This window comes from Emys orbicularis, chromosome 13 (assembly GCF_028017835.1).
Source record: "Emys orbicularis isolate rEmyOrb1 chromosome 13, rEmyOrb1.hap1, whole genome shotgun sequence".
In the NCBI taxonomy this organism is placed as follows: Eukaryota; Metazoa; Chordata; order Testudines; family Emydidae; genus Emys; species Emys orbicularis.
Genome location: NC_088695.1, coordinates 43,589,138 through 43,606,286, shown reverse-complemented (window position 1 = coordinate 43,606,286; position 17,149 = coordinate 43,589,138). Strand labels below are relative to the sequence as shown.

At 38.6% G+C, this 17,149-nt stretch overlaps 1 protein-coding gene across 1 annotated transcript in view; it reads left to right on the top strand.

Annotated features, from left to right (window-relative positions):
* Nucleotides 1–17,149, top strand: part of PRKCA (protein kinase C alpha) — a 295,766-nt gene that overhangs the window by 190,272 nt on the left and 88,345 nt on the right. Inside the window, exons 4-5 of the mRNA XM_065416263.1 lie at nt 9,013–9,124; nt 10,735–10,863. Coding sequence (XP_065272335.1) covers nt 9,013–9,124; nt 10,735–10,863 — 241 coding nt within the window. The remainder of the gene's footprint in view (nt 1–9,012; nt 9,125–10,734; nt 10,864–17,149) is intronic.

The window sequence follows — 17,149 nt, the reverse complement described above, 5'->3', positions numbered from 1 at the left end:
TTCAAGGGTTTACTCCCCAAAAATCTCTGCTGTTGACTCCTTCCTATGCCTTACACTGCAGACTATTTCTGGGTGCATGTAGGTAAACCGTAGGTGTTGTCAGTTATATTTGTTGTGTGGTAGGGTTTCGGATCGGATCATATCACGTATCTACTTGCATCAAAAGTAATAATTTTTTCAGTTTATTGGTACATTGTGCATTAATAATAAATAACTAATACATAGGGAAATGGGAGGAGACATGTTATGTGGGAAGACATGAATAACATTAGATTTACAGATGATATTGCTCTCATATCCAAGGAGGGCAGGGAATGTGGAAAATTCCGACTGAAGATCAGCATGGAAAAGATAAAAATTTTGGCAATTGGAAGACAAGTGGAAGATCAAAGTTGAGAATTAGAAGAAATAGAAACATTTGTGTACCTTGGAGGACTAGTACTGAAGAATGGGAATTGTGAAGATGGTATAAAAAGAAGAATTGGACTCATGGCCACAGCATTCAGAAAACTGCAAGATCTGGAGGGCTGAAGACATTTAGATAAAAACAAAAATCAGTGTTTATGAGACAAGAGTTGTGTTGATACTGCTGTGTGGTCAGAATGCTGGAGTCTGAGGAAAGCTGGTGAACAAAAGATAATGCCTGTGGAAATGAACTGACTGAGGGGAATACCGAGTGTTTCAAGATTGCAGAAAATAAAAAATGAAGTGATAAGAAAATGAGTAGGGCAAGAAATAATGCTGTTACAGAAAATTCAAGAAAGACAATTGCGATGGTTGGGACACGTGTCAAGAATGGACCCAGCAAGGATATACTAGAAGGCAAGATATGCGAGTGCAAGGAACTAGAAATAGAGGAAAACCAAGGATGCATTGGATCGACATGCTGAAGAATGACATAGAACAAAAAGTTTTAAAGATGAATGAAGCTGTGAAGCTGGTACAAGACAGAAAGTGGCGGAAAGATTTCATTCAGCCCCATTGTCATTGCTTATCTGGTGTACAGGAATCGAAGAAGAAGAAATAATACATAGCACTTATATATTGCTTTACTAAAGCTAGTAAATATCATTACCTCTGTTTTAAAGATGGGGAAGCTGAAGCACAGAGAAGTTAAGACTTGGTCAAGGCCATGCAGCATGTCAGAAGTAGAGCTGGAAAAAGAATCCAGGTATCCTGACTCTGTCCTAAGTCTTGAGTTGTACGAGCTACTGTAACCCACACCATGCACTTCTGTAAATAATTGGTTTCTTTGCTGTATGATAATATAGCATTTTTGCACTTTATACAAATTTAAATTAATTTGACTTTGCAACAGCACTGCATGGTGTTATTCTAATTTTGTACACTAGTGAAACTGAGGTACGGCAAGAGTATGTGACTTAACCAAGGTTAAACAGCAAGTTAGTGGCAGGGCCACAAATGCATTCCAGGAGTTCCAACTGTGACTCCTACTCTAACTGTTAAACAATATGCTGTTCAAATATAGAATTTGAAACAATCTGAACCTTTCTTCTTCTCATAATCTACGGTAGCATTTTTCTTCCCCCCCCCCTTTATTTCCCACAGTTATCTAACATGACCAATAGTTAAATTTCCTATTCAAAATTATTATTACTTGACTTTAAGGAGGTATTTATCAGGATAGGAGTCATAGCAGATCTGTCTGATGGCTAAATGTCCAAGGTGGGGTATGTGCAGTAGCATTTGTTATGATGTTAGAAACAAAGCTAAGGTCTAGAACTTCAAGGCAGACTTCCAATTCCTGCTGGCACTGGAGAAATAACAGCTCTTTTCTTTAAAAACACACATGCACCTTTAAATAAAAACATCAAATCAGGATTGCTGTCCACATCCCATGTCTTTACTGTTAGAAGTATAAAGTATATTTTATAATTTATGTATTTAGCTTTTCCATGGCATCACCTGCAAAACATTTCCACCAATATAAGCTAATTAGTTGTTCCACAACATTTGCATCAGGGCAGCTGCAAGTGTTGCTGGCCAGAAAAAGTACATCAAAATTAATTTGTCTGATTATTTAACATTTACCCATGGCATAGAAATAGTGCCGTAAGTTGTCAGTTTTACACTTTCTGTTCCAAAGTTTAATGGAAACTGTGACGGGTTGGATCACAGAAACCCCCTTGGGAGCTGCCACCTAATGTACCAAGACTACCCCTGCTCCTGTTTTCCCTGCCAGCTCAGGACTGCAGCACCCTGTCTTGCTGAGCCAGACACTCCCATCTGCTCCAACACAGACCCAGGGTCTGAATTACTTGCCCCAAAGCTGCAGGTTTACCTGAAAACAGCTCACAGAAGTGTGCTTGTCTTTAGCATTCAGATGCCCAACTCCCAATGGGGTCTAAACCCAAATAAATCCGTTTTACCCTGTATTCAGCTTATATAGGGTAAACTCATAAATTGTTCGCCCTCTATAACAAGAGAGATATGCACAGCTGTTTGCTCCCCCAGGTATTAATACATACTCTGAGTTAATTACTAAGTAGAAAGTGATTTTATTAAATACAGAAAGTAGGATTTAAGTGGTTCCAAGTAGTAATCGACAGTACAAAGTAAGTCACCAAGCAAAATAAAATAAAATGCGCAAATCTATGTCTAATCAAACTGAATACAGATAATCTCACTCTCAGAGATGCTTCAGTAAGCTTTTTCTCAGACTGGACACCTTCCAGGCCTGGGCACAATTCTTTCCCCTGGTACAGCTCTTGTTGCAGCTCAGGTGATAGCTAGGGGATTCTTCATGATGGCTCCTCCATCCCTCTGTTCTCTTCCACCCCTTTATATATCTTTTGCATAAGGCGGGAACCCTTTGTCCCTCTGGGTTTCCACCCCCCCCCTCACTGGAAAAGCACCAGGTTAAAGATGGATTCCAGTTCAGGTGACATGATCACATGTCACTGCAAGACTTCATTACCCACTTGCCAGCACACACATATACAGGAAGATTCACAGGTAAACACAGCCATCTGTAGACAATGGGAGTCATCAAGATTCCAAACCACCGTTAATGGCCCACACTTTGCATAATTACAATAGGCCCGCAGAGTTATATTTTATATTTCTAGTTTCAGATACAAGAGTGGTACATTTATACAAATAGGATGATCACACTCAGTAGATTATAAGCTTTGTAATGATACCTTATAAGAGACCTTTTGCATGAAGCATATTCCAGTTACATTATATTCACTTATTATCATGTTTTTATAAAACTATTCCAGTTACATTATATTCACTTATCATGTTTTTATAAAACCATATAGACTGCACAACGTCTATATTCATAACAGCCATTGTTGAACTATATTAGCTACCAGAGAGTAATAAATTGTGCTTGTGCTGCTGCAGGGAGAAGAATTTATCTTTAGTTTAATGGAAATGCATCGTTGTTGTTTTTTAAAGAGTGGTTAGATTATGTGCCTATATGTTGTTCTTCCTCCCTCTAGAGGAGTGAAAGTGTATTTGAGTCTCTTCTCCTGTCTAGAATATTTAAAGCATAGGAGTGAAGTGGAGTTGTGAGAAGAAAAATTGTCCTAATCAGCCTGTTTGGCGGAGTGAATTACTTGATCATACATAACAGCTTTGTGTGCCTCTAGTGAACTCTGATATGATACATTCCAACAAATCTATGCTTTGACTTTTTCTTGTTTGTTTGTTTGTTTGTTTGTTTTAAGTGCAAGTCTTTTGCATGCCAGGACCCACTATATCACTTTATATCCAAAAAAAATCTTCAAAATACATGACTAGAAAGCTGCTTCTGGGCTTGATTTATCTGAGAGTATTATTGAATTAGGATTATAGAAGCATGAGATGGAATCCCTTTTATTACGAATCCAGACCTGCAGGAACTCGCAGGATCATGCCCTAAGTGAATTAAAAGAGCAGCTTTTAATAAATAATATGCACTTCACATTGTGCACACTCTGGCAGCTCCTGTGTCTTTAGCATTAATGGGAATTCCTAGGATTTGGTGGATTTAGTGTGAGGGAATTCTTAATAGACTCTTCTAGTGCTTGAGGATATTCCTTTGTGGCTTTTCATTTTCTTCTGGCACTAGAGCACCTTTTTAATAGATGGATTACAGGCACAATCTGGAGCCTCACGTGCAAGGATAGATATAGCTCATAGAAGCTTTCCTCCTCCTACTGCTGCCATTAAACAATAAAGACAGTGCCATTTACTACCCGACACTGGACTCCTCCTTAAAATATAACAGGATGTGAGATTAGAACAAGATCCTGTGATCTCTTTACTTCCTGGATACTAAAAGAGTGGCATATGGGAGCCCAAATATTAATGGGAACTGCAGCATTCCCATTGTTGAAGAGAACAGGTGGATAGTTAACGGGAAAGATGTTTCTGTTCAGTGTCTTAGGGAAATTGTTCAAGCACCATTCATTCATAGAATAATGTTACTGTTGTAATACTACAAAAGTCATTACATCAGTGAACTACCCAGTGTGTGTGTTGGTAAATATGTAGTGTTCTATCTAATATGATTCATTAAGCTAAATAGATTGTACCCTTTTTGTGTATTTTCATGTTTACTTCAAGTTCACTACATCCTTATCGTATTGTGAAACGTTTTTTTCAAAGGTGGTTTTATGGAATTTCACATTGTATTTGCTATACCCATGCAATTAGGAAGCAAAGTAATGACTGAAGTGCTCACACATGAATTCTCAGATACCATTTTAGAATATATGGAAGAGATGATCAGAAAAGCCTCTATCTTCTGAATGATTTTATCTTGGATCCTTTTTTTTTTTTTTTTAACACACGTGTATACCCCTTTTCCATGTTTAGTGAATGTAATCAGACCTTGTCTTAGGCAATGGTCAGGGTAATGCATTTGCCTTGAAATCATGGCTTTATAGGCGTGCTTGTACCATTTCATATTTCAAGCTGCCACTACTGCACAGAGAGTTTGAAATCCTGCAGTGTAGTACAAGCTTAGACACACAAATACAGCAACATTCCCTGCAGATCTAGTGAGTTAGATATCCAAATGCCAGCCCAGAATGGGAACGATGTTTTACCGTGGCAACATGAATCTTTCATGACTTGTTGCCCAACAAAAAAAACACAGGATTAAAAAAAGAGAGAGTTAGACTGATGGAAAATGCCTCTGTCATTTTCTAGCCTTAAAAGTTCCTGAGGTTTTTGTGTTTGCTGTCAATCAAGCAACTGGAAAATGTTTAAAATGGATTTCATATTAAGGGAGAATTTCCATTTCAGCAGGAGTTTTGATATTTCTTTCTCTGCATTCACATTCAGACAAGAAGGAGTCTTGTGAGTGTGAATGTATAGAATAAAATGGTCAGAACAAATGTACTGCTGCTCAAAAGATCTAATTCATGCTGTATGTGTTATTTTAAACATAGCACTACAGGCATTTTCTTAAGTTGGGCAGGAAACTACTATTAAATGAAATGTAAAAAGTTGAGTGATGTTTTAAATTATATATGCGTATATAATGGAGTGCCTTATAAGTATTTGTGAAAGCCAGTGGAAGTCATATAATTTTATATCCTAGTTAATTTATTTCTGTAGCATTTTACTGGCAAGAAGTGAGAACCAAATTCTGCCCTCGTGCATATACATAATTCTGTTTAAGTCAGTAGTTGTTTCCTGGAGATATCTGAGGACAGAACTTGCCCCCAAGTTTGCATGCTATTGGCTCATATGTTTGACCATTTGGAAGTTTCATAAAATGTTTTACTCATTGATATTAGGTGAGATTAAGCAAGTGCTAGTCCCATGGACGGCTCATTGGTATGCTGCTTTCTGACAAGCGTGGTCTAGCCTTTCCTAATATAAGACACTGTTATTAGGCTGTACAGTTAGGTCCCGATCCTGTAAATGGTTCTACAAATACTTAATGATTACTTTGAATGGGAGTACTCATGATAGTCATGTTAAGCACATGTATCAGTGTTGCAGGATCAGGGCTATCCAGTTTAATGGAGCAATCTCTGGTGTCCCACTATTAAACTCATGTATGTGTAATCAAAATGGGTAAAAAAAGGTGCTCTGTATTGTTAAATAAGCTTTCTAGTTATGGCACACGGTATTGAATCAACTGCTGATAACCAAGGCAGCCACATGATCTGTTTCTATGGCATAATCCTGCTTTGCCCAAATGTTTGAATAGTAATTTAACAAATAAAACAAAAAAGTACAAAGGTATTGCACAATTACAACATGTATAGAATGAGCCCAACACTGTATTTTTATTATTTATATTTTATTTGTTGTTTTATACATAAACAGGAGTGCTTAAAGCATATTAAGCCACTATAAAAATGCAATGGAATTGGGTAAAATAATGGAGTTAACTATATAATATGAAACTATAAAATCAAATAACGTATGACTTCAACGTTTGCAAACTAATAGCTAAATTCAACAAAGAATTTATCAACCTGATTTAAAGAGAATTGGGATCAGAATCAACAGTGTCAGACAATAAGTATAAGGATAATTGTAAATATTTGGCAGGTGATCACTTCGACTCATATGTACCAGCCAGAGGCAATATACATCTACAGATAAAGTATATTGTACAAGTATTTCCATGCTACAACAACTATTTGACAATACTTGTTTTACAGTTTTAGTGTAATACCTGTATTACAGGTACAGCAGATGATTAATTAAGCATTCACAATGATCATTTCCTGTATTTGCTTTTCCCTTATACTTACAGTTTTATAATCTGTCAGTCATAAATGTCATTTATGGCAGATGTTTAACACAAGTTTTAAAAAGAAGTGCCTCTCCAGTGTCAGTCTTAGCAACAGATTTATTGACCTTAGCAACAGCAACAGTGGTTAGCAAAATAATGTTTATATAGAATTACAAGTTAAGGCAGCATTTACCCCTGCTCCTTCCTAATTAAAAATAGAATGAAGAGTTGGCATTGAAACTTTATTTTAAATGGTTTTGATATTACTGTGCACTCCTCCTCCTTCAGAGGAACTGTGTGGTTCTATTCTTCAGATAACTTTCTGAAAAGTCACATTCCCATGACCCCATACCACAAGATCCCATTGGTTACATCTTTAATAAGTAACAAACAGATGTTCTCTGGAAAATTGTGAGTGTAGTTCAATTTAGACTGACAGCATTCACAAAATAAATATGTACAGCATTTCTTTTCATAACATATTTCAGGCTGAGAAATAAACAACAATCAATGTAATATATTGTCAACTTGAAAGCTGAGTTCATGTGTTTTATTCTTCTTATGAATCTTCTTAAGTATTAGCTGAAAAGCGGAAACTAGCAAGCTTAGTTTAAGTTGACATGGTACTTTATTTTTTGCTGACTGTATGGTAATAATCTAAATGTAAAATAATATGACCATTGGTATTAATTTAAAATGTACACAGAAGGAAACTTTTTGTACAGGCGGGGGGGAAGGGGCAAGGAGGAGCTAACTGGTGCCTGTCATCAAATGCCTTCTTCTCTACAGCTGGGGCTTTCCCCACTTGGCAGCAGCCTAATCAACTACACCTACCTGTTGAGGGTGGCATTTAGATTAAGATGTAGCTATTTGCTGTGTTAAAGGAGTCCTTGCATGACAGTTAGGTATTCATTAAAGTTGTAATAATGCTAGAAGGATCTGGAATTGCATAATCCCTTTCTCCATGGAGTTAGTCAGAGAATGGGCAGAAAGAAAGAAAGAAACAAAAAAGAGTGATGATGTAATTAATTTCAGATTCAAAATCATAGTCATTTTTCAGCTGATCCACTTCCACCCCTCTGCCCCAGCCGGGATCCCCCTTCTGCACCCTGAACCCCGCATTTCTGGCCCCACACCGGAGCCCACACCCCCAGCCAAGATCCCGTACCCGCTCCCACACCCCAACCCCCTGCCTCAGCCTGGAGCCCCCTCCCACACTCTGAACCCCTTGCCCCCACCCCCCAGCCTGTAACCCCCTCCTGCACCCCAAACTCCTCATCCCTGGTCCCACCCCAGAGTCTGCACCTCCAGCCGGAGCCCTCACCCCCTCCCACACTCCAACCCCCTGCTCCAGCGCGGAGCCCTCTCCCACACTCCGAACCCCTTGGCCTCATCCCAGAGCCCCCTCCTGTACCCCAAATCCCTCATCCCTGGCCCCACACCCCCAGCCAGAGCCCACACCCCAAACCTCTGACCCGGCCTGGTGAAAGTGAGTGAGGATGGCGGAGGGAGGGGGGATGGAGAGAGTGGGGGTGGGGCCTCGGGGAAATGGGCAGGGCAAAGGTATTTGGTTTTCTACGATTAGAAGGTTGGCAACCCTATTTGGAGTTATAGTACTGTATTTGTTTGACTTAAATGATTTGGGTGTATTCCATTTCACTGATCCTAAACTAGAAATCTTTTCCAAGCGGCCAGTGGCATTAAGATGTCTCATCGCTATAAATTTCTTAGTTGGAAATTCAGTCAGGAATAGCAGTCTGAGTAAAATATTTAGCACGTGTCAAGTTAAAATGAGCCCCTTTTCCTTTATAATAATACAGATTACAGATTTACAATATTTGAACATCATCTTTGATATTGGATTTTACAGTAGTTTTTTCCATGTTCTTCAGATTAAAGCGCTTACCTGAGTGTCAGAACAAACTTCCAAAACATGTTTTTTCCCAAATATCATATATCTTCATTTGAAGCAATGACTGTTATTAAATTTAATTAGTCACAACTTGTGAATAAAGATATCTAGTATATGTCATGTTCATCGAAGGCTAAATCCTGTTGTTTAGTATGCAATCCTGCTCCTGTAAATGTGTGTTTTAATTGCAGATTGATAGCTGTACCAACCCTAGGTTCACTCAACTAGCATGTACCTTGTGACTTCGCTGTATTCTACAGTACATATAGTGTGCTTTTCTGCTACATAAACTGTGGACCTCTAATGTATTCAACATTTACAGTAATATTTGAAATTTGGTTTGCAGTTTTAGACATTACTTAAGAACCTATTTCTGCTTCCTCTTTAGGATCCCAGAAGCAAACACAAGTTTAAAATCCACACATATGGAAGCCCAACGTTCTGTGACCATTGTGGATCATTGCTGTATGGACTTCTACATCAAGGGATGAAATGTGACAGTAAGTAAGTTTTTCTAAAGTTATTAAAATGGCCTTTTAGATAATAAGGGAAACCATTAGGCATCACGCGTCCTCTTTCCTTTGTCTGGAAAAATATTGTTTCAATTACAGTTATATACAGTACTGTATATTTCAAATGAATATTTCATTATTGAAGACTCTCAGTAAAACAATATAAATCAGCCAAACCTCCTCCAGTGGGAAAAATGCTGTAAAAATATGCTAATGCAAACCATCCTGGTTACTGAAAAAGGAATCTATTGAGTTTGATATGGCTAAAGTGTATTTGCCATCGCAGTTCTGAAGCTTGTTCTACTTGGGATGGGAAGGATGCATCCTTTGTGGAGACATTGGTTCAGCCCAGCTGCTAGCTAAGGTCCCGTATTTCATAGTCACTCCTGCAACAACCATAATTCATATGGAATCTGTACCCCAAAAGATAGGCAAAAGGAATCACCCTTGGGTGTGTAAAAGGGTGGCAAAAAAACAAAAAATGGTTTAAAATGCATAAATATTATTTGTACTGTCACAACAGAGCCATGCTTTGGGCTGGCCATTCTCCCTATTGTCCCACCTCCAGACTCCTCAAATGCACGTCCTACAACCATTGCCTTGATTTCCTCTGCTCCAGTGTCATCCCAGCTTCCTCCCAAACTAGCTTCCTCCTGCTCCACTCCATGTCAATGTTCATAATGACCTCTTCCTGGCCACATATTGCACCCTCTAGTCCATCCTCATATTCCTTGATCTCTTGTGTGCTGATGACATGATCTGTCATCATCTCCTTGAAATCTTGTTCCCCCCCTTGACTTTGTTGTCTTCAGTTCTTTTCATCTCTCTCTCACTGTTCCCAGAATATTTATTGTGGTGGCAGGGGTGGGGCGTGGACTCTCTCACCTTAAATCCTGCATCTCAGCTTGTGTCTCTAACATCTCTTGCTAGATTTCTCATCATAATTTACGTTTAACATGATTAACATTGTAATTCCTTATCTTCCATCCCAAACCTTCCACTCACCCTTTTCTTTGTCATTGATGGCATCAGCACCATTAAACTGTCACCAAGGTAGGTAATATGGATATGATTTTCCACTGCCTTCTCTCTAGATCACATACCCAGATCATGTCCAAATCCTGACATCTCTTCCTCTGTTACATCTGCATGATCAGCCTTTTCACTCATTTTCTCTCCATCCCCCCATGCTAGTATTATGGAAATTAGAAAAGAAATATTTACAGTTTTGTATCAATAAGCAAACTGTCAATTTCTGAATTGGTTACAGTAATTTATAGCAAATGTTCTAATATTTTGGATCAGGTCTTTATTCCATGGACTCTTCATTTTGTCTGTTTTACATTCCATTAATAAGGTCACATTTTTAGGTGACTGAAGCTGAGCCTTTTATTGTGGTTAATACTTCAGTGTTTTTTAATAATATTTATAAGGAGAGCCATTGCATTTTGGTCGGTTAAAAAAAAACCCCAACAATTAATCAGATGTTATAGAATAATTTTACCACTCATGTTTACCATATGTATTTAGCATAAATATATTGACTTTCATACATGCCATCATTTTCTGAATGCCATCTTTTCTTTCCTGATCCACAGCTTGCGATATGAATGTTCACAAACAGTGTGTAATAAACGTCCCAAGTCTGTGTGGAATGGATCACACAGAGAAAAGAGGAAGGATTTATCTGAAAGTTGAAGTCAGTGGTGACAAACTGCAAGTCACAGGTAAAAAAAAAAAAAGTGTTCTGAGAATTGGTGACAATAGAAGAGTTTAATTTGAACTTTCCTGGGCTTTGGAATAACTAACATAAGTTGTGTTCAGCATTATTTGTAGCCTATTTATGTGCCATGAATGAAATCTAGGCTCATTGAAGTAAAGAACAAAACACCCCATTAATGTCAGTAAGGCAAGGATTTCATTCAATATGTACTTTAGTCTAAGAAATGCCATGTTATTATTTAAAAGAACAGGTTAGTTTATAATAGATACGCACATAGTTCAAAGAAATAATAGTGGCTCTAAATTAAAACGCAGGAACACTAACTTTAAAATCTCTGTGAAATTAATTTTTTAGGTAACCAACAGTAACCTGAAACATTCAGAAAAGCTGGGCCTCATTTACTTAAAAAAAAAAAAGGGGGGGGGGGGGAGAGACTGCTTAGATTTCTCTTCAAGTAGGCACATATTCCTTTTGTTAACTTCAGTGGAGCTTCCTCATGCATATCAGAGAATGGGATTTGGCCTTTAGTTACCAACTGAAACATTAACAAACATAAAATACACATTCCTTGCTCTGTTGATAATTTTTCTACTTTTTATATTTTAGCTAGGAGTGACTAGCAGTGTACATTATGCCTGAAGCGTTTGTGATGGTGACAAATGTTACAATTCGTTCCTATTTAAAGTAAATTATTTGTGTTCTCACATCCAGAATACTATGTACAGTTCAGATTAAAATGTATTTACATTAAAAGAGCTCGTGGTGTGGAGAGTAGGAAAGGAGGAGGAGATGGGGGGTTGTATAGTTGATCCTTTCTCTCCTGTATCTCACAGGTCGTAAAGATCATGTTGAATTAATATGTAAAATATATCTAAAACCCAAATAAATTGTCGTGTCCTCATTTTCCAGACACTAATAAAAACAGATGTCAGACCCCGCTAATTAAATGTACAAATTTATTTGAAAACAATAGAAATAATGAAATGTGATGTCATTTGGGAAGTGTCTACAGTAATAAGCAGGGATTAAATCCTGGCCCCATTGAAGTCAATGGGTATTTTACCATTGACTTCAACAGGACCAGGATTTCAACCCAAATGACCAGGACTCCTCCAGTGATGGGATCTGTAAAGCAAACATATAAGAAACATTTACAGTTAAAACAGTCAGTGGAAAAATTGGCCCTCAGAATATGAACTTTGTGATCCTTTGGGTTTTAAGATGAGAGTGCTGCTCCCTTCATTATTGCTCTATTGTGATGGGGAATTAATTTCAGTTCTGAAGCCAAAGCAGAGCTGGAGGGATGTGAGGATGTCTCCATTTTTCTCTTTTTTTCCTGGTTGTAGTGAAGTATCCGTTGTTGCTCTCATCATATGTAGGTATTGAACATCAGTCTTGCCCCCTTTAGATGCCAGACTGTGCAGTCTACCAAAAATACATTAAATGATAAAGGATATTACCTTTAGTTATTCACTTTTTCTTATGTTTCAGAATAAGTTAGAACACACATTCTGGGTTTTCTTGTCAGGCTGTCTATGATTGATTGTAAAGGAAACCACATTTCTGAATCTTCAAGACTTTTACAGGACCATCAAGATTTTCCCCATACCTATCTACCTACATTTTTTCATCATTTTGACACCAGAATATTTTACACAATATTCTATTAAATCTTGTAAAAGACACTGGAAAGGAAGGAAAGAGAAGGATAACATATAACTACAGAAGATCAGAATAGCAGCCATGTGACGACTAATTTTAGCTAACTTTTTCCACTTGCGTCCCACTGATGGAGGAGGAGTAAACTTCTCCAAGGTGCTGTTATTTAGGTCATGTTACTTTCACTAAATAGTGAAGGCATTTCTTAAATGATGTAGCAAGGTGTCTAAACTGTAACGTCAGGAGGAATTGATTTGAAAATCATAACACTGAAGAAATTGAATATTTGTATTAATGTAGGCCATTAATCAGAAAGGCACATGCTTAAATACCTAACTTTAAAGCTGCCCTGCAAAAATGATTCAACAAAGCACTTAAAACACATGCTTAAATCCCATTGACTTCAGTGGGACTTCAGCACATGCTTAATTACTTTGTTGAATAGGGATGATTTTAAGCAACCGCTTTTTTAGGCATGTGCTTAACAGTTCTGTTGAATTAGGGTCCCAGGATGAAGTTGACATTCAGCATTAGTTAGATGTCCTGAAACAGTTATACCAGAGTTCAAAGTATAGGATTGTAATTGGAAACTAAGGCGATTTTGAAGACTTTTCAAATACTGAACAATGAGCAGTGTATTGACAACAAGTAGTTTTATTTTACAATAACTTGTTTTAGTATCCCGCCTGGAAACTGGTATCTGAAACTACTCTAGATTAGTATCAAAGGGGTAGCCGTGTTAGTCTGGATCTGTAAAAGCAGCAAAGAGTCCTGTGACACCTTATAGACTAACAGACATATTGGAGCATGAGTTTTCGTGGGTGACATGCATCCGAAGAAGTGGGTATTCACCCACAAAAGCTCATGCTCCAGTACGTCTGTTAGTCTATAAGGTGCCACAGGACTCTCTGCTGCTACTCTAGATTAATTCATTTTAACCTCTCATGGTACTTTGACTAGAAAGAAAGACGCTTGAATTTAAAGAAAGTGCAGAAGATCAGTTTCGAAATCTTGCCAACTCACCAATTAGCCTATAGACATTAGTTAATATTTTCATCTTTTTATGCATTGTGGGCCCGATCCTGCTTCCTTTTAAATCAATAACAAAAGTCCCATTGACTCCAGTGTAGCAGGATCAAATTCTTTGTTAGCTTTTTGTATTATAAATGTCTCTTCAAAGTTTCAAAGAGGGTAAAATGATTGTAGCTTCTACAGGTGCTGCTGGTTCTTTTCACATGCATCATCATGTTGAAGAAACAGAGCAGATTCAATCATTTATTCCCTGAGTATTGAAGATACAATACTTGTAGTTTTCAAGTGTCTCAGTTTTAAGAAAAGTTTCCCAGAGGAAAAAACAGAAGTCGTTTTAGGACAGGAGGTGTTACTGTATTTAGATAAGACTAGCAGAACTGGACAGCTTCAGTGAGGTTCCAAGGTCGGATGTGCACATGATTATTTGTTTACAGTGGTGTTGTGGCCGTGTAGCTCCCAGGCTATTAGAGAGATAAGGTGGGTGAAGAAATATCTTTTATTGGACCAACTTATGTGGGTGAAAGAGGCAAGAAGAGTACTGAAGAAGAGCTCCTCCGTGTAGCTTGAAAGCTCGTCTCTTTCATCAACAGAAGCTGGGCCAACAAAAGATATTACCTCACCCAACCCGTCACAAATTTGAAAGATTTGTCTGTTACTGCAATGTATACACATCTCCATGAAGAGGAACAGTTTATCTACACAGGTGTATAAAGATATCAAAAAAAATATTCACTATGTATAACAACACAATGCAATTTGATAAGAATTAGGAATGTGCTGGACAGAAATCTGCATTGCCTGCTCTCCTGTCCATATCTTGTCTCTATCCGTTTTAATGGCAAGCTAAAAATATTTTAAATGGACAAAAAGGCTCTATCAGGGAGATTCATTAGGGAGGCAAAACAGACTATTGATTTGAAATACAAAATTATCTAGCAGCACAGGAGAAACTGAGGAAATAATAATCGGTTTAAATCCAAGGTAGATGGTTTGTAGCTTGTTCTTTTGAAAGACCGCTTTCGTGTTTTTCTTAAAAATAATTATAATTTTATTTAAAGTAGAAAATGGACTCTGTTCAGACAGCATCCCAAGTCAACAGTGTGTATTGCTCAGAATTTCTTCTTTGGCATTTTCTCATTCACTATCCTAATTGAGTTGATACGCCGAACAGCAGCAGATGTGCTTGCAGGATTTGCAACAAAGAACTTGCTGCTGCCACAGTTGTGATTCCTTGCCTAGTCATTAACCTCAGCTATCAATCTGGGTTCGCCAATGCCATGTATTGATGGAGCAATTTTTTTAAAAGGATGCTTGCCTCAAATTCTCTTATATTGAATACAGTGGTCATAGATAGACGAGTGTCTAGAATGCAGGAATATATTGCATCTGCATGTCCTTAGTCTCCTGTGGATTCTTGATACTGTGATTGAAATTAGAATTCAGACAAAATGTTTTGCAGTTTGCATCCAATGTGCACTGGGCATAAAAAAACAATTATTTGTTAAGCATCAGCATTGTGGTTAAACATCTCAAAAACTTTACTGCACCTAAATCTCAAAATATTTCTGTCCCAGTTTTATAAGACTGGGAATTTTAGATAGTTCACCTAAGCAGAATCTAGGTTCTGACTGCTCAGCAGAGCTAAAACAATTTTTTTCCGGTTCTCTCGTTACTTATTGTTTGTGGGATGAGCCAGTAATAGGCCTTAGGGTGTAGTGGAAAGTCTCAGAACTGCTTTTCATGTGTCAAAGATACTTACCAGCATTTGACAAAAATCGTTCAAAATTTTTTACATTTTAAATTCTAACATGGAAGGAAAAGGTGGTTTTTCCCCCAAGCATAGTATCCTGTAAAGCAGAATTACATTGGCTTTCAGAATGAGTCTTTGGTCACATTTGTTTAGACATTGATAGCAGATAGTCTAGGACCTGCTGGACTGTGTAAATATTCACTAGATTGTGCTTACTGCCAGAGAAGGTCTACAGAAGGCTGGAACTACTAAGGAAGAAAACAACAGGTGCACTGAGCTAACTGTGTCAAAGCCAAAAGCAGGGTCCTATCTTACAAGTCTGGAAGTATTTATTCTCCCTACATCCATGATGTTTTAGTGGCATAAAATAGATGTTCTGAGAGGGTCATTAAGCCTGACTTGAAGAGAGCAATCATTGTGTTTTTACCACTGTTTGGTCCAGTTTAATCATAGACTTTTCCCTCTAAGAATGGCGGATCTTTTTGAATGGGATTCATAATTACTTATCTTGCCAGTAGATGAGCAGAAGGCTGGAACCAGCGTATGTAGCAGAACAGGCCTGAGGTGCCATAACATTTAGAATGAAATCCTGGCTCCACTGAAGTCAATAGCATCCCTGTCAGACCTGCAGGGATATGAGACAGTGCCTAAAAGGGAGGGGAAGGCAGAAGCACATACTTGGCAAGGCAAGAACCAGGCCTCTCCTTCTTCTCTGTGTAATGATTAGGCTGTGGACATGCTTGTCTAGTGTTCAGGGCAGGAGGCTGGTGTAGTGGTTGAAACAGAGCTAGGCAGGTCTAGCCAGGTTATCAAGTCAGGGTGAGCGAGAGCCAGAGGTCAGAGCAATGTTCATAAGCCATATGTCAAGTCCAGGGAGCAAACTAGAGCTGAGGGCCAGAAATCAGGAGCCAAGCATCAAAGCTGTGGTCAGAATATGACTATCAAGTCCAGGGAGCAAGCTGGAGCCGGGAGCCAGAGGTTGGAGCCAGAGTATCAGCCAGAACAGGAGCAGGAAGCCAGGGACAAGAAACAGGGATCTGAGGGCAGGACCAGAAACACAGCTGTGGTTGTGGAACACGACTGAGCACCAGGCATCTAGATCTGCTGAGATTTGAGACTGTGCCAGTTTGAGCCTTCAGCCCAGGAGGCCGAGTTCATTAGCTCAGTCAGCAGAAGGCAATGAGCAATGAGTCAGCTGTGGGTCCCTGACACTCCAGTCCTCCACCTCTCATGGACAGGTCAAGCCAATTGGCTTTCATGCTTACCCCGTTTTTTATAAATTCTGCCTGGGTTTTTCAAGGGCACCTTATGCCCTACTTATTCACCTTCATGAAAATGATCTTGGGGCTTGCACCAGAGTAAATTTGAGAATTAGGATTCTGAGGACTGCGGAATTGATTAGGTGGTAATGTTCACACGCAAAATTGATTTGGTCAGAGATGCTCTCAAGAAAAGTTTGGTGGGGAGCTTTTGAGCCAGCCTGTATGGACTGGCCCCGGAAGAATGTGATCCGTGAAGTTGCCGTGTGGCTCAGTGATCACACATAGGGCATACATGTTGGAAGAGAATCACCTAGGAAGTTATGGAATCCATATTCTTGGAGGTTTTTAAGAACAGGTTAGACAAACAGGAATGGGGCGGGGGGGATGGACTAGGTGACCTCTTGAAGTCCCTTCCAGCCCTATATTTCTATAATTCACAAACCTGCTTGAAATGTTCAGTCTCTCTAGATCAATGGTTCTCAACCTATTTACCATAGAAGACTACATTTTGCAGCTCTTTATGTGTTATGCGGGCCGCATCCACACAATGTATACTGTGATAGGTTAGACCCTTATACACACACACC